At 49.4% G+C, this 17831-nt stretch overlaps 1 protein-coding gene across 1 annotated transcript; it reads right to left on the bottom strand.

Annotated features, from left to right (window-relative positions):
- Positions 1-279: 279 nt before the first annotated feature.
- Positions 280-15285, bottom strand: ATOX1 (antioxidant 1 copper chaperone). Its single transcript, XM_037156934.2, has 4 exons — positions 15166-15285; positions 11041-11116; positions 4589-4759; positions 280-417 (listed from the first exon to the last, which is right to left on the bottom strand). Exons 1-3 carry the CDS (start codon positions 15169-15171, stop codon positions 4635-4637), a joined length of 207 nt encoding a protein of 68 aa, XP_037012829.1. The 5' UTR covers positions 15172-15285; the 3' UTR covers positions 280-417; positions 4589-4634.
- Positions 15286-17831: the final 2546 nt, after the last annotated feature.

Genomic DNA, 17831 nt, shown 5'->3' with positions numbered 1-17831 from the left:
GACTCCAGGAAAGTAGCGAAAAGAAATAAGATCACCAATCCGAGCCCTTCACTTTATGGATGAAGGAAAGTGAGGCCCAGAGAGGATTAAGTGACTTGCAAAAGTTCACACAGCGAAGAATGAAAATCCACTGAGCTTCTTACTCCCGGCCTGGAGCCCTGAGAACTCCGATCCAAGCAAGCACTGCGGTGAACTTCAGAGGTGAACTTCAGAGCAACACGCAAGCATCACAGCGCAGCTTGTAAGCAACTACATCAAGACTATGCAAGAGACAACATCTCCGACAAAAGCAGTTTGACTTTATTGCCAGGAAGCTAGGGAGGAGCAGGGCAAGTGGGGGGTCTCTGCAGGAACTGCCAGCGGTGAGCAGGATTGCCTGGTTCCCATCTGTCTGGAGGGCAGGAGAGGATCCGAGTCCTGGAAGAGATGAGATGTTAGGTGGAACAAAGGCGCCATCTGCTGTGCACATGGAAGCATTGCAGAAGCAAAGGTTCACTAGGAGGCCATCGTGGAGAGTGAGCTGGGAAGCCCAGGTGCTGGAGACCTAAAAGCCCAGTGTCTAGCCCTGCACGCTGCTCCCAAGTCAGTTGTTCTCAGCTTGACAGGAACCCATTAACCTTGCTAAGTCAGTCCCTGCTGAGGGACTCTTCTGCGGAACACCCAGGGCTGCTGGGACAGCACTCCCTGTCCTGTTTCCACTCATACTGGGAAGACAATGAACAAAATCCTAAGCAAACAAATCTGCCACCAGCCAGATGATCGAAGTGACTTTATAACCAATAAACATTCTAGCTCTGGTTCCCAAACCTGGATTGAAATCAGTCACTGGGGGGAGGGGGGCACTTAAAACAGACTCAAAGACAGATGGGAGAGCTGTTGCCTGGGTGTGCGGGCCAAGTGCTAGACCGGTGAGCCCCATCCAGGGCACACATCTGAATCTCAGGCAGCCTTCTCTCGCTCCACGTGGTTACTGAGGTATGTGCAGATAAAATTATACGATGTGTGGAATGTTCTGTGGCCCTGGATGGAAGGATGATGGCAGTGACTGCACAACCCTGGGGGCTGAGTGAGGCCCACATGGGTGCTCATCTTCACGATTCCACTAGCAGGTGGGTGAAACTTCCTGGGGTAGAAAAAGCTAAAATGAGAACTGCTATGAGAATTACCCAGCCATAAAGAGGAATGAAGTCCTGACCCACGCTACTGCTCACATGAATCTTGAAAACATCATGCTAAGTATAAGAAGGCAGACACAAAAAGTCACCTACTGTATGATTCCTTTTTTGAATTCTAAGTTATGGATTATGGTATTACAGTTCTCCTGATTTCCCCCCCTTTGCTCCCCTCCCCCCAGCACCCCCCACTCCCTCAAGCAATCCCTCCGCCATTGTTCCTGTCCATGGGTCACTCCTACAAATTCTTTGGCTACTCCATTTCCTGCACGGTACTTTACGTCCCCATGGCTAGTCTGTGACTACGTATTTGTACTTCTCAATCCCTTCACCCCTTCACCCTTTCCCCCCTCCCACACCCCCATCTGGCCACCATCAAAACGCTCTCCATATCCGTGATTCTATCTGTTCTTGTTTGCTTAGTTTGTTTTTCAGATTCCATTGTTGATAGATTTGTGTTTTTTGCCATTTTATTGTTCATAGTTTTGATCTTCTTTTTCTTAAATAAGTCCCTTTAACATTTCATGTACTAATAGTTTGGTGATAATGAACTTTTAGTTTTTGCTTTTCTGGGATGCTCTTTTATCTACCTTCCAATTCTAAATGACATCTTTGCTGGGTAGAGCAATTTTGGCTTAGGTCCCTGCATTTCATGACTTTTCATATTTCTGGCCAATCCCTTCTTTTTCTTTTTTTAGATTTAAAAAAATATTTTATTTATATATTTCTAGACAGAGGGGAAAAGAGGGAGAGAAAGAGGGAGGGAAAGAGCAATGTGTGGTTGTCCCTCACTCTGTCCCCACCCCCTGCCCAACTAAGGACCCGGCCCACAACCCAGGCATGTGCCCTGACCAGGAACTGAACCAGTGACCCTCCAGTTCAAGGCCAGCACTCAATCCACTGAGCCACACCAGCCAGAGCTGGCCAATCTCTTCTAGCCTGAAACGTTTCTTTTGAGAAATCAGCTGACGGTCTTATGGGAACTTCCCTGTAACTGACTTCCTTTTTCTTGCTGCTTTTAAGAGTCTTTCTTTATTTTTACCTTTTGGCATTTAAATTCGGATGTGTCTTGGAGTGGGCCTCTTTGCATCTATGTTGTTTGGGACACTGTGCTTCTTGGACCTGCATGTCTGTTTCCTTCACCAACCTAGGACAGTTTTCTTTCATTATATTTTCCAGTAGATTCCCAATTTCTTGTTCTTTCTCTTCTTCTTCTGGCACCCATTTTGCCTGGGGCACCCTGCTTGAGCTATATAACGATCTGAGATGGCTGCTACTTGTGCTGGGCTGGGAGACTCCCATGCTACGAATCTAGGCTGGCTGCTGCTAGCGCCAGGCCCGGGGCTCACTGAAGCCAGCTGTTGCTTATTTGATAGAATTTAAGAAGTTGTGAGCATGAGCCAAGACTAGTCACTCATGTATAAAGGCAGCTTCAGTGTCTATAAGTTGGGTGGGGCAGAGTCTCTGGGGATCTCCGAGGAGGGTCAAACAGTGTTAGCCAGGTTGATGGAGTCTCAGATATGGTACCAGCCTGCCTGCTCTGTGGGAGGAGGGTTCAGAAAAGGACAATGGTCTCTGCTGTCCTTGATGCCAGACACTCCAGTTTCTCCCTGGATGCCACTGGTGCCTTTCAAGCTGCCACCCAGGTGTTGGAACTCAGAGGGACTGAGTCTGAGTAGGTGAGTCTGTGTGTGGGTTCTCTAAGAGGAGCTGCTTGGGGCTCCAGCATTTTCTTCCACCGACTCAATCCCTGCTGGTTTTTGCAGGCAGAAGCTGGGGGCACTTATGTTCCTGGCACTGGAACCCTGGCCTGGGTGCCCTGGTATGGGGCTGGGACTCCTCACTCCAAAAATATCTCTCCAGAATTTTTATCCACCACACATGGGTGTGGGACCAGCCTGTTCCACATCTGTGCCCCTCCTACCAGTCTGGGTGGATGTGGTTTCTCTAAGTCTTAGTTGTCAGACTTCCATTCAACTCAATTTCTGATGGTTCTGAGTGACAGCTGTTTTATATCTTAGTTGTAAGATGGATGTGGTTGTGGGAGGAGGTGAGCCATGGCTGCCTGTGCCACCATCTTCACCGGAAGTCTGATCCCTTTTCTATGCAATGTCCAGAACAGGCGAAGCCAGAGAGGCAGAGAGTGGGGGGCAGTGGGGAGACATTGCTTAATGGGTACAGGGAATTTCTGTGGGGTGATAAAACTTCTGAAACTATGGAGAAGCAGTGATTGTACAACATTGTGAATACACTAAAATGTCTATGAATGGCACACTAGACAATGGTTAATGGCATGGCACATGAACTTCACCCAATTTAAGAAAATACTGAGACAAACATTAAACCGAGTTTGGTTTACAACTGGCAGGTATTATCCACAGCATGCTGAAGCCTTCAGCCTCTCTGAGCTAAGCCCTCATTTTCAGAGGGACTTCACAGCAACCCCTGCCAGGCAGGAAAGCAGTGGAGAGGGTGGAGCCCCTTTTTACAGATGGGAAGACTGAGGCTCGGGCACGTTAGCTCAGGAGGGGCAGGAGGGCAGGGCTGGAATCCTGATTACTCTTGCTGAGCTCGTCCTGAACGTGAGTTCCACGGATGGAAAGGGGGTGAGGAAAACAGACACATGTGACATCTCACGATTCACACGTGAGGTTGCTCCTCACCCAGGACACTGCCCTGGCCCAGCCTCCAGTGCAGCCTTTAGGAAAGAGGCTGTGCTCGTGAGGGACCGGCACGCCCACCCACCAGCAGTGGCTGGCTGCCTCGCCTGGGGCTCTCCACGGGCCCAGTCAGGGGACAATGCCACCAGTGACTACAAAACCCCGATTCCAGGTGCCTCTGCCACTCGCTGGTGTGGGGCTTCAGTCCCACCACTGCCCCTCCAGGCCTCACTTTCCTCCATGACAATGAGCACGCAGGTCTGTGGCGACCATTGCAGTTTCTGTACCACATGCAGGACAAGGGCAGTGACAGCTAGGCAGGTGGGCCTGTGGAGGGGTCTGGGCACAGAAGGGATACTGGCTGGATGGGTGAGCTCTGCCCTGGTCCCCTAGGGGAGAGGGCAGGCACAGGGCCACTTACGTGTCCCTTGGATTACATAAAATCAGTGGGGATTTCAGGCTAAAACACACGATGGGTCTGTGCCAGTCAAATTAACTTATCTGGTTGGTGCCCAGGAACACGACCCCCAGGGCATAGGGGTTTCCTGTGATGGGACAGTCAACCGATCAAAGCAAAAGACACACTGTTCAGGGTCCTGTGCTCCCAACTTAAATGTGGCTGATCGAGAAATGCACCCATGTCCTGAAAGGGGTCCCGGAGACATTACACAGTGCAGCCTCTACTCACAGAGGGCTGGGCACAGAATCTGCATTAGACAAGCAATTATTCTGTTGAAATGTCGGCACCTCACCCACCTGCCCACTTTTGGTCCACCCTGCGGGCCAGGGGTCCAGTCCGCCGCTACTTGGGGCCGACGTAGGTGACGGTCTTCCCTGTTTTCTTCAGGGTCTCCAGCAGAGCATCCACGCTGTGCTCAGAGTCGATGCAAACCTTCTTGTTGGGCAGGTCGATCTCAAACTGAATTCCTGCAGGAAGAGGAGGTGGAGTGAGGGCGGCGGCTGCAGACGCAGAGGCCTGGCGTCAGCGTGAGAGAGAGCTCTGGCTCTGACGTCCTTGCTCACAGCCACTCCTCTGGTCTCCTCTGGACCAGGAGGCTTTCCCTGTAAGGCTGAGGCTTGCTGATCCCTGCACTGCACTTGCAAAGATGACAGAGACACAGCACAGTAAAAAAGGGCAGGCGTTTCTGATAAAACAGAAAGTGTAAGGCCTGCACTCTCCTCACCCCCTAGAGACCACTTGGATAGTCGGGCATCTTTCCAGTCTTCTCCCTGATAGACAGATGGGAAATAACCCCCCCGAACAGGTCCTGCTATAGAAACAGGTCCTGCTATGTTTCACTTCCCAGTGGCCAGGATACCCTGCCGTTTTAGCACACCCAGACTGACTGCATCCTGTCTTTTAACAGTGACACCATGATCCACAGTAGGGATGCGCCCTGCACTACCCACTGCCCCGAGGAAGGACACTGAGGTGACTGAGGTGGCTTCCAGTTTCTCACTCTTACCACAATGACACAGTCGATGTACCAAACATGTCTTGTAAAACCTGCGAAAATATTTCTGTTCCACAAACTCATGGGATGGAAATCATGGGGCAACACACTGGCACCGTCTCAACGTTAACTGATATTGCAGAACTGCCCTCTTCGGGGCTGTGCTGATTTAAGGCCCCCAGCAGCACAAGGGAGCGTGTCCATGGGTCTTGCGGAGACCACGGAGTGCAGAGGGAAGGCCCTGCACAGGTTCTAGATGTGGCTCCACCACTGACTGGCTGGGTCTTGCCCAATATAAGCCTCAGCTTCCCCATCTGTACTGAAGGAGATGGGGTTGGCCAGGTCTTTCCAAGTTCAAGTATGCCATTAGTCTGTGATTCCTCTGGCCCAGGACTGCTCATCTAGGCTCCCGACCAACTCAAAACCCTTCTGGGCCATCTCATGAGGCCACTCAAGTGGGGAGAGTAGTGAAAGGTAGGGAGACACCTGCTCCCAAGTTCAGAGCAGATCCCCAAGCATCAGTCAAGGGGCCTTAAAAATCACATGGCACAGGTTTGGTCCTAACTGTGAATTCGTAGTGAATGGATACGTGGGGAGGGTAGGTGTTACAATGTATCCGTGCTGCCCTCTGGGATTTTGTCTTGGTTCAGGAGTGTCTCCCTCCTCTGACATCACAGAGCCAGAACCTCTGGGACTATCTAACACAGTGGACTGCAAACTGTGTGTCTCGCAGCCCAGATTCCGGGGCAGGTGTCCTTGAGCTGTCAAAAAGCAGTCCCACCCTCATTCCATCCGGATGGTGCCTCTCTGTATTATCAGGGGCTTCCAAGCTGGTGTTCACTCTAAGTACCCACAGCAAAAGCAGGTACAGACTGACATTCTCACATGGTGGCTGGGGAAACTCAGGCCTGCGAGAGGAAAAGGTGACAGTCATGTGACAAGTCAGAGGGGGTTCTTTCCACAACATCCTCATTGGATGGAATACACAGCTCAAGAAGCCACTTTAAATACTAATGACATCCCACCTAATGAAAGCCCTTTGAAAATTTGGTGTTATTATTACTTAGGGTTTAAAAATAAAAATCTGCCCTGGCTGGTGTGGTTCAGTGGATTGAGTGCGAAACAAAATGTGGCTGGTTTGATTCCTGGTCAGGGTACATGCCTGGGTTGTGGGCCAGGTCCCCAGTAGGGGGTGTGAGAGAGGCATCCAATGGATATATGTCTTTTTTTTTTCTCTTCCTTTTTTCTTTTCTTTTGACTTTAAATATGTTTTTTTATTTTATTGATTATACTATTACATTTGTTCTATTCCCCCCCTCCATTCTCCTCCACCCTGCACACTCCTCCCCCACCATTCCCCCCTTTAGTTCATGAACACGTGTCTCAAGTTCTTTAGATTCTATATTTCCCCTATTCTTACCCTCCCCCTATCTATTTTCTATCTACTGTCTATGCTACTTATTTTCTGTACCTTCTCCCCTTTTCTCCATCTTCCACTCCCCTGTTGCTAACCCTCCATGTGATCTTCGTTTCTATGGTTCACTCCTGATCTAGCTGTCCTCTTAGTTTGCTTTTGTTTTAGGTGTGGTTGTTAATAACTGTGAGTTTGCTGTCCTTTCCCTGTTCATCTTTTTTATCTTCTTTTTCTTAGGTAAGTCCCTTTAACATTTCATATAATAAGTGCTTGGTGATGATGAACTCCTTGAATTTGGTCTTATCTGAGAAGCACTTTATCTGTCCTTCCATTTTAAATGAAAACTTTGCTGGATAGGGCAATCTTGGTTGGCGGTCTTTGCATTTCATGACTTGGAATACTTCTTTCCAGCCCCTTCTTGCCTGTAAGGTCTCTTTTGAGAAATCTGCTGACAGTCTGATGGGAACTCCTTTGTAGGTGACTGTCCCCTTATTTCTTGCTGCTTCTAGGATTCTCTCCTTCATTTGAATCTTGGCTAATGTAATTATGATGTGCCTTGGTGTGTTCCTCCTTGGGTCCAACTTCTTTGGGACTCTCTGAGCTTCCTGGACTTCCTGGAAATCTATTGCCTTTGCCAGAATAAGGAAGTTCTCTTTTATTATTTGTTCAAATAAGGTTTCCACTCATGACAGTTCCTCTTCCCCTTCTGGTACCCCTATAATTCGGATATTGGAATGTTTAAAGATGTCCTGGAGGTTCCTAAGCCTCTCTTCATTTTTTTGAATTCTTGTTTCTTCATATTTTTCTGTTTGGTCATTTTTTCCTTCCTTCCGGTCCACTCCCTTGATTTGAGTCCCAGTTTCCTTTCCATTACTATTGGTTTCCTGTGCATTACCATTCATTTCAATTATTTTAGCCTTCATATGTTCCTCTAATTTGTGACTAAAATCAACCAGTTCTGTGAACATCCTGATCACCAGTGTTTTGAACTGTGCATCTGATAGTTTGGCTCTTTCTTCATGGCTTAGATTTATTGGCTCTGGGGCTTTGAGTTGTTCTTGAGCCATGTTTTGATCTGTTCGTGCCTGTTACATATGAGGAGCAGAGCCTTAGGCGTTCACCAGGCGGGGGGGGCCACCCAGGTCGCTGGTTTGTGACGCTGTATGTGGGGGCGGGGTCAGAGAGGGAACAGTGGCGGTCCTCTCTGCCCGCCCGGTCCGTCCCCCACCTGTTTATCTGAGTGGAAATGTGCGAGCCCGCCGCCCTGCACCGTGCGGTCTCAATGCTCGCCTCTTCACTGGTTTATCTGCATGCAAATGCTTGACCGACGGCAGACAGCCAGCGGTGCCTCTTCCCTGTGTCCGCCCGTAGCTACCCCGCACCTGGGATCCGAGCCCTGGGCTGCCTGTGCACATCCCGGGTCAGGGGATCTTCCCTGCCCGACCCACTCTGATGTTGGCTTTGCACCTCTCATCGGTTTAGCTGAGCAGTTCGTTATTTTCGGACTCCGTATTATCAATTTTCTGTGTGGTTTGGTTGCGTTTATGGTTGTTAAGACTTTGTTGTTTTTAGGTTTGGTTGTGCGCGGACGCAAGGTGTTTCCACCTGCGCCTCCATCTTGGCGGAAGTCCTCCCAATGGATCTATGTCTTGAATGCGGAGGTTTCTCTCCCTCTGTTTTTCCCTCCCTCCCTGTCTCTCTGAAGATAAATTTTAAAAAAATGAAAATCTTAGAAGACTGACTGGCCCAGCACTACCAGAATTCTGATCGCAGCTCAGTCCTACCTCAGGGAGCCCCAGGGCCAGACCTCAGCCCTCTCTGGGCCTCCACTTCCCCAGACGAGACTTGAGGGGGCTAGATAAGGTTTTCTAAATATGTCCAAATAATGGTTTTCTAAATATGTCCAACAGAGGTGCTTTAGGAGTTCGACACATGACTGATTCAAGTTGTTACAGTTTAAAAAGTCTTAAGTCTTAATAGAGACTTCCAGCCAAGATGGAGGCATCTTTAAAAAAATTAGAAACATAAAAAACAACCAGATCTGACAGAAAATTGAACTGTATGGAAGTCCAACAACCATTCATCCAGACCGGTAAGAGGGGTGGAGTCAGTGGCCAGAGGAGAGGAGTCACGGCAAGAAAAACTGGTGCTTGGCGGTCCCAGGTGCACAGGTGGCGGCTGGCAGACCCTGGGCACAGGGTGGCAACAGGCAGACCCAGTGAGGTGCACAAGGTGGCTGGCTGACTGCAGTCACACATTTGCATGGAGATAAACCAGGCAAAAACGGGGAGCGAGACAGACCGAGCAACCCCAGAGCCTCAGTGCTGGGAAATAAAGCCTAAAAGCACCAACTGAAAACACTTGTGGGGGGTGAGGTGCAGGTAGAGACTCCCAGCCTTACAGGAGAGTTCGTTAGGGAGATCCACAGGCTCCTAGAACAAACACAAGCCCATCCATCCAGGAATCAGCACCAGAAGGGCCCAGTTTGCTTGTGGGAAGCAGTGGAAGGTCCTGAAATATGAGAGTGGAGCAAGCACCATTGTTCCCCCTCTGACCCTGCCCCCACATACAGCATCACAAGCCAGAGACTGGGTTGCTCCACTCTGGTGAACACCTAAGGCTCTGCCTCTCACTATGTATGTAACAAGTGTGACCAAACCAGAAAAAACAAAAAAAAAGGCTCAAACAGAAGAAACAGATTAAAGCCCCAGAGCCAATACTTTTAAGCCACCAAGAGCTAGCCAACCTATCAGATGAACAGTTCAAAGCACTGGTGATCAGGATGCTCACAGAATTGGTGGTTGATTTTGGTCGCAAATCAGATGAAAAATAAAGGCTACACTAAGTGAAATGAAGGAAAATTTACAGGGAACCAATAGTGATGGGAAGAAAACTGGGATTCAAATCAACGGAGTAGACCAGAAAGAAGAAAAAAATGACCAAACAGAAAACAATGAAGAAACAAGAATTCAAAAAAATGAGGAGAGGCTTAGGAACCTCCAGGACTTCTTTAAATGTTCCAACATCTGGATTATAGGGGTGCCAGAAGGGGAAGAGGAACAGCCACAAGTGGAACACTTATTTGAACAAATAATAAAGGAGAACTTCACCAATCTGGCAAAAGAAATAGATTTCCAGGAAGTCCAGGAAGCTCAGAGAGTCCCAAAGAAGGTGGACCCAAGAAGGAGCACACCAAGGCACATTATAATTACATTAGCCAAGATTAAAATGAAGGAGAGAATCCTAGAAGCAGAAAGAGATAAGGGGACAGTCACCTACAAAGGAGTTCCCATCAGACTGTCAGCAGATTTCTCAAAAGAGACCTTATAGGCAAGAAGGGGCTGGAAAGAAGTATTCCAAGTCATGAAATGCAAAGACCTACAACCAAGATAGCTCTATCCAGCAAAGCTTTCATTTAGAATGGAAGGGCAGATAAAGTGCTTCTCAGATAAGGTCAAGTTAAAGGAGTTCATCATCACCAAGCTCTTATTATATGAAATGTTGAAGGGACTTACCTAAGAAAAAGAAGGTAAAAAAGTTGAACAGTGAAAGGACAGCAAACTCACAGTTATTAACAACCACACCTAAAACAAAAGCAAATTAAGAGGACAGCTAGATCAGGAGTGAACCATAGAAACGAAGATCACATGGAGAGTTAGCAACAGGGGAGTGGGAGATGGAGAAAAGGGGAGAAGGTACAGAAAATAAGTAGCATAGACGGTAGGTAGAAAATAGAAAGGTGGAGGGCAAGAATAGTATGGGAAATGTAGCAGCTAAAGAACTTATGACACATGGACATGAACTAAAGAGGGGAATGTGGATAAAAGGGGATGTACAGGGTGGAGGGGAATGAAGGGGGAAATGGGGCAACTGTAATAGCATAATCAATAAAATATATTTAAAAATCAAAAATAAAAATAAATAAAAGGTCTTAATAGAAAATGATACTCAGATGTGTCATATAACAAACATTATCCCACTGAAAATCACCAACACATCAACTGGTACTGACAGGGCTCTGAAACTAGACTGCAAGGCCAAATCCTAGCTCTACCACTGGCTGGCTGTGTGACCCCAGTCAAGTTATTTAACCTCTCTGAACTTCCGTTCCCCCCTGCTATAATGGAGATAGTCAGAGAAGCCACCTAACTGGTTGTGAGGATTAAATGAAAGCCACCAAGCAGAATACTTGGCACATGCTAGGTACTCAATACACCTTAGTTTTACCGTTATTATCAGCTTAAACTCAAGCTTCTCCAGCTCCGTGTCTGCGTGCAAAACATGACATAAAGTTTATTAGTCACCCGCACTTCACTCCCAGCCAAAGGCCACTCACTCACCTCCTAGCTTGTTGAGGACCCGAGTGACTGCATTCGAGCAGCCTTCACAAGTCATGTCTACAGAGAACTCGTGCTTCTGAAACAAACAAAGGAGACCATGAGCTAAGTGCTGCAGAGAGACCCACACACCCCACCGGCATGCAGCCCACTCTAGGGCCAAGACAAGGGGCAGAGACACGGCAAGACCTGGCTGCCGTCCAACTCCCAAGTGGTCTGTTTCTGGGCCCCACAGTCTTCACCAGCAAAGTGGAGTAACCAAGGATTTCTGTGTCTCACAGGCTGTGGTATTAAGTGAGATAATCCCTCCAGTTCCTTTAGCAGTGTCTGGCGTGCAGAGTTGAATCAGCTGGGAAGCTAGTTTACCTTCAAAACCGTGATTCTTAGGCCATGGGGCCATCTCAGCACCATCTACTCAAGGGTGGACGCCCATCCTCTGAGCCATGCCGAGCTGGTGGTCTTACTTATGCATCAGAAGATCACCTTTTGTATTAGAATCACTGGGGAGCTGATTCTAAACCTGTAAAACCCTCAGGTTCTGGTCAGCAAGAGTGGGCTGGAGATCTACAACAGCTAGAAGGCTTCCCCGATGATCTGGACATACGGTGCCCACTGTTCTCACCCAAATGCCTGCTTCTCAGAGGCAGCACCTAACTCCGGGGAAGCGGGTGGAATGGCGATGGTCTCTGAGAGCAGGAGGGCAGCCCGGTCCAGGAGACCAGGCTCTTGGACGCTCCACGCAGGCTTAACATCCTATGGTTTCCACGATATCGAACAAATGAAGCTCCCAGAAGACAGAGGCTTTGTTTAGTTCACTGCCACATCCCCAAAACAGGCACACCTCAGAGATATCTTGAGTCTGAGTCCAGACCACCACGATATAGCAGGTGTCACCATAAAGCAAGTTGTCATCCTTTTGCTGGTGGAGGATTTTGCTTTTAATTTGTTTAAAAAAATCTACGTTTGTGAAGCACAATAAAGCTAACTGCAAATAAAACCAGGTACATCTGTAGTTGTAACAGACCACATGGTTCGAGAAGCCTAAAGCAGTTACTATTTGGCCCTTTCAGGAAAAGTTTGCTGACTCCTGCTCTAGAACAACAGACGGCCAAGATCTGCCGGTGGTGTGCACTTGTGTGCTAAACTTTGCAGGGTTTGCAAAACTGATGATATAAGACCCAACTCTATTGTGTGTCCCTATGTTCTTTACCTGGTATCTGAGATCATCCTCACCCCGCCTGGGGAGGGAGCCAGTCACCTTATTTTACTCAGGAGAGTATGTAAACTGCCCACAGGATGTGCTGAGGCTGGGATATGGACCCAGGCTTTCCTGGCTCCAGGGACTCCCTGATGGTTCTGGACCAGCAAACAGCACAGTGGCCCCCACCACCCTGACTCTGAGCGGGACCTCTGAGGGTGGGGACACCTTGTGAAGGAGCAGGAGTTTTTGCTGCCCAAGGGCCTGAAGTCAGCAGACACCTGATGCTTCTGCTGTGCAGACTAGACAGCAGGTCTCCTTCCAGCCTCCACCGTGCAGAGGTCAGACACCCACTGGTGGCTTCTGGGTGGCAAACATCACACTTCGGTTTCTCCTTCTCCACCTCCGAGTTGCGAAAGTAAATTTGATGATGGTGGAAAAATCTACTTAACCAACAGAGGAAGCCATGCTGCTTCGCAGGGAATCCCAAGACTGAACGCTCAGCCTGGTGCAGCTCCAGCCCCTCCGGGCCTCTTTAAGGTAGATGAAAAGCCCAATAAGTGGCAGAGTTCTTTCATAGAACCTCAGACTCAGCAAGCCGGGACAGAGTGGGGTCATGTTGTCCAGCTCCTCCCAGACAAGGAATCCTTTCTCAACTCTCCAGGACATTCAGCCTCTGAACGCCCCGAATAAGGGGAGTTTACCACTAATAACTGTTGAGGGCCTCCTCTGTGCCAGACCTGGTTCTAGGCACCTCTGTGAATTACATTGGTTAATCATTACAATGACCCAAAAGTGATTGTTATTATCCTTTCTTGACAAGGGAGGAAGCTGAGGTTCAGAGGTCAGGTCACTCTCTCAGTGTGACACAACCAGTGAGTGGCAGGGCCTAGACCGGTCAGAGAAGCCTGAACGCATAACCACTGCAGTCCTGGTTAAAATGAGGTTTGAAATCTGCCCGCTGGTAGTTTTACCCTACTTTCCTAGGTCTCTGCAACAGCCATTGTGGACTAGCTATGCCAGTGGCTGTGCCAAGTATTTCGCTGGCATTTTCCCATTCATGCTAACAGTTATGTGAGGTCGGTTTTTATCCCCATTTTACAGATGAGGAAATCAAGGCAGAGAGAAGTAAAGTAGCTTCCTGAAGGTCATTGGGTTGGCAAGCAGGAGCAGATGTTCAAACAGGTTTCTGAAACTGCAAGTGTTTGAGAAACCTCTCAGGAAGCAGGCCTCCCCTCTCGGTTTTGATGGCAGGCCCTCTGCCAAATCTTCCTTCCTTCAGCTGTTCATCTCCAGGTGTGGCACCGAGTGCCCTCTTCCTACTGACTATCCCCTCTGATGGGTCTTTTGTTTGTCTAAATCCCCAGAAGTGAACAGAGGACAGTGATCCTCAAGCTGACCACCCCCCCAAAAAAGCCCCTTGGTGGCCTCACTACCCCAGTCCCAGGGTGATCGATGCTGTCCTCTAACCCTGCCACAGGCAGACTAGTTCAGCTGGGAGCCGATGCTGCCAGGTTCTTGTCCATACTTTGTGTTGTCTGAGGATCTGTCCCAAGGCACTTGGCAAGACCCAAGGGAAATGACACCTGCGATGTTTGTGGCTTGGCCCAGGGGGCCTCTGGCTCATCTGTCAGCTTCCCCAAAGCTAGGAAGCTAAGACACAAGGCATCTGGGAGACACCTCTGAGTACTCACTGGGAGTAGAGCAGTGAACGAGGCACCCTGGGGGGAAAGTGCTAAACACCATCTCACCCAACCAGGATCTCTAGGATGCAGCTGGGATCAAAGCTTCCTCTCAAGCCATAGCGACTACTTTTGTCCACACTGACCAAGTGGCCAAGCAGGAGAGACTGGGCATTTGAAGATAAGGGGATTAATCCTGGCTCTATCCACCATCCAACTCCACCTTGCATAAATTATGAGCTTTGGGGTTTTTGTATTTGCAAAAGACTTGCTTCCTTCCTTTCTCCCTCCCTTCTTTTTTCAAATTATAAGAGAAACTTTATTTAGAAAGTTACAGAGACGAGCCAGCCGGGCTTCTGAAACAAGTTAAAGAAGCGAAAGAAGGGCCTTAAGAGCTTAGAAGAGAGAAAGGCCAAGATAACAAGCCGTGGGTGGGGTGGGGGTGGAGCGAAGAAGAAGAGGTAGGGAATGGCGGGGGCACCGAGGCACGCTCCCGACCGGGTAAGGGCGCTAAAAGGCGTTCATTTCTTATCTGCACAATGAGGCCGTGAGCTATCAGATATTTGCTGTTAAGACTGAGTAAGCTGCAAAGACCGGGGAAGACCTCCTCTGTCTTCCTGAAACCCTGCCACTGAGCAACAGGAGACGTTGGGCAGATCCTGAATCTCTCTGGGGCTCCTGGGTTCAGGTTCAGAGACTGACTGGCAAAGCCCTGTCTCCATTCAGTGTCGCCCAGCACTGACCTGAAAGTCGGCCAGAGTGGGTAGGGGAAGAGAAGAAAAATACGAACCTCTGAAAACCCTCCCCGTCCGCAAGGCCTTAGCCACCCCCTCCCTCTCTCTCAAGGCCAGCTCTGCGGAAGCGCACCAGGCGGAAGGGTAGGAACTGGGAGTCTTAGTTCCCACTCGCCACCCACTCCCCGTGTGCTCGCGGGCTTCTCTCTGTCCTGCTCTGGGTCTCCGTTTCTCAGTCTATGCAAGGAAGGTCTGGGCTTGTCGTCGCCGGAGGCCTTACAGTGGCTCCGATGTTCCGCAGCCTGACTCCTACCTAAAACCCCCTTCGCACTTGACTTTCTGGAGCTTCGCAGAAGCAGGGGGCTGCGTGGGGAGGGCTGAGAATGGGCAATAGCTCCTGATGCGGCCTGAGCCCTGGAAGAGCGACATCTAGTCAAACAACTGTGCAGCCGAGGCGCAGGCCGGGGGCCGCAGACCTGCGCGGGGCAGGGGCGGGGGCGGGGAGAGCACTTACCGGCATGACTGAAGGGACCGTGGGCGGCGGGCGGCGAGGACGCTCAAGCAGGTTCTGAGCACTCTAGCCGCTGGGTTTCCAACCTTGCGCGCCTAGGGGAGCCGCCCCGAAAGCCAGGCCCCGCCCCCTTCGCACTGCCCGGAGTGAGGCCCCGCCCCCCGCCCAGCGGCTGCAGCTGCCAGTGCTTGGTCGCTCCGCCCTTTTCCGGTGGGCGTGGCCTGGAACACCAGCCACTTTGGAGCGAGGCGTTGCAACCTATTGGGCGGCCTACCTCCTGTCGGCCCTTTGTGGACTGCTGGCTTGGATTCAGGCTCCTGTTAGGGGGCTTTAGAAATACAAGGGCCCCTTAGTGAACAGGACAGACCCCATCCTTCCCTTAAAGGGAAACCTGCTGTGTTTACTCAGTCACTATTTATTGAATTCCAACCATGAGCCAGAACTGTACCAGGCCTCCAAAAGCAGTGGTGGAAAAGACATAGCCCAGTAGGGAGCCAACGAAGCATGGCAGGATATTGCAGTGTAAAAGGAAATGTGTTACAGGAGCAGAGAGAGGATCTCTAATTCAGACTAGAGAGAGAGAGAGAGAGAGAGAGAGAGAGAGCGCGGAGGGAGAGGGGAGATTATTGCCCAAGGTAATGAGTTAAGGAGAAAGGTACAGGTTTTATCTGATGCTGGAGGAGAAAGAAACTTTCCTCTATCTTCCAAGGTTCTTTCTGCTAGTCTAATAATTAAATTGTCATGACAGATTAATGAGAGAAAATAATCCAGTTTAATAACATACCTGAATGAAACCCCGTGTACGTGAATGAGAGACCCAACGTACATGAGAAGTTCTGAGTTAGAAAGGGAAATAAATATATCACATCGTGAGCTAAGGACGAGGTCGGATGCTTGGGGCTTCGGAGGGAAGGAAGATCATTCTCAGAATCAGAAAGGTAGAAGTTCAGTAATTAGAAGCTTGCCCTAACACATAGGTCCTAGAAAGTTATTTCTGGTGAGAAACGTTATGGGCAAGGCCCCTGATTTAAATTCTTCTAGTAGTTGGGAGAGGGCATGCAGAAGTTTTTCTATGCAGTGCAATGGAGCTCAGTTGCCTTTAGCTCAAAATAATCCACATGTTACAGAGGTTCATCTTGGGGTGACTCATTACGAACCCCTACATGCTGAAGGAAGATGAGCAATTTGAGAAGGAGGGAGGTAGACAGAATAGCAGGTATAAATGTTGGAAGGCAAGAGTGAGCGTGGCTTGAGAGGTGGAGATATTCAGATTGACAGGTAGGCACAGAAAGAGGTGGAAAAATGAAGCCACAGAGATATGAGCCCCACAGCCACAGCTGAAGACAGATGGAGGCAGAGATGGCCCGGGACACTTCCAGAGAAACAGGCGTGTGAGTGTTTGGAGTTTCAGACACACACACACACACACACACACACACCCCTCTGTGCACACACAGCACCAGGGTGCTTCTGTCCTTGGACTGTCCAAGGATTCTGCCAAAGGGGTTCAGTCTGAGCAGTTCCAAAGATCTCTCCATCAACAGAGTGCTTGGAGAACTTATTTAAAACTCCAATTTCTAGCCCTGACTGGTGTGGCTCAGTGGATTGAGTGCTGGCCTGGGTTGCTGGATTAATTTCAGGTCAGGGCACATGCCTGGGATGTGGGCTGGGTCCCCAGTTGGGGGCATGTGTGAGGCAACCACACACTGATGTTTGTCTCCCTCTCTTTCTCCCTCTCTAAAAATAAATGAATAAACAAAACTCCTCAGATTTCTAGACCTCACCCTGTATACGTTGCATCTTAATTTTAAGGCATACTTTTAGTCTCCCTCCTCTTCCTGGTTTAGGGATCCACTGGTTAAGGAAAACTGTAGTCTAAATACATGAAACCTTTTTGAGAAACTACTGGTTGTTGTCTCTTGGGTCCGATTCATGCTTTTTGCCTGCTCAGTGAAAAAGAATTCGGACCCTTTATATATTTTTTAAAGATTTAATTTATTTATTTTTAGAGAGGGGGTGGGAGGGAGAGAGAGAGAGGGAGGGAAACATCAATGTGTGATTGCCTCTTGCATGCCCCCAATTGGGGACCTGGCCCACAGCCCAGGCATGTGTTCTGACTGGGAATCGAACCAGTGACACTTTGGTTCACAGGCCAGCGCTCAACCCACTGAGCCCCAGCAGCCAAGGCTGGATCCAGACCCTTTAAATATTTTTTCCTTTGCCCGCTGGCAAGATGATAATCTTCCTCCGTAAAGGCTCTGTAGAGACACTGGAAGGGGAAAGGTTTTTCCACCATGTTTCCACTGTGCTCATTCAGTAGGCCCTTGCAACATGTGTGATTGCCCCATGCCCAGCTTCTGAGGATGGCTTCTCCAGCACCAGGCTCCTGCTGTACTCAGGGACCAGCAGCACCTAGCAGCCAGCAGCATCCCCAGTATCTAGCCCCCTGTCGTGTGTGTGCTTTCATAGCAGAGTGCCTTCAGTGAGATGCCTCTATGAATAGCTTTTTTGGGCATCCTTGCAGGTGGTTTTCCAGCCAAGAGGATGGATTTCTAGCAAGTTCCACCAGCAGGGCGTTCAGTGGACCAAGCCTGGATCTCAGCCTAGGGGTGGAGGTGGGGTGAGGGTGGGGGATGCTTTTTAGGTGCTCCATCTTTCCATCTTGGCTA

The sequence above is a fragment of the Artibeus jamaicensis genome, unplaced genomic scaffold, assembly GCF_021234435.1.
Source record: "Artibeus jamaicensis isolate MK-2021 breed Jamaican fruit bat unplaced genomic scaffold, CSHL_Jam_final contig_432, whole genome shotgun sequence".
NCBI classification, from domain to species: domain Eukaryota; kingdom Metazoa; phylum Chordata; class Mammalia; order Chiroptera; family Phyllostomidae; genus Artibeus; species Artibeus jamaicensis.
This window is presented reverse-complemented; position numbering and strand designations above follow the sequence as displayed.

Bases quoted from the DNA above. Each gene is read 5' to 3' on its own strand.
- ATOX1 (XM_037156934.2), bottom strand. The intron at 4,760-11,040 runs GTGAGTGAGTGG...CTCTTCCTGCAG, and splicing joins GGTCCTCAACAAGCTAGGAG to GAATTCAGTTTGAGATCGAC.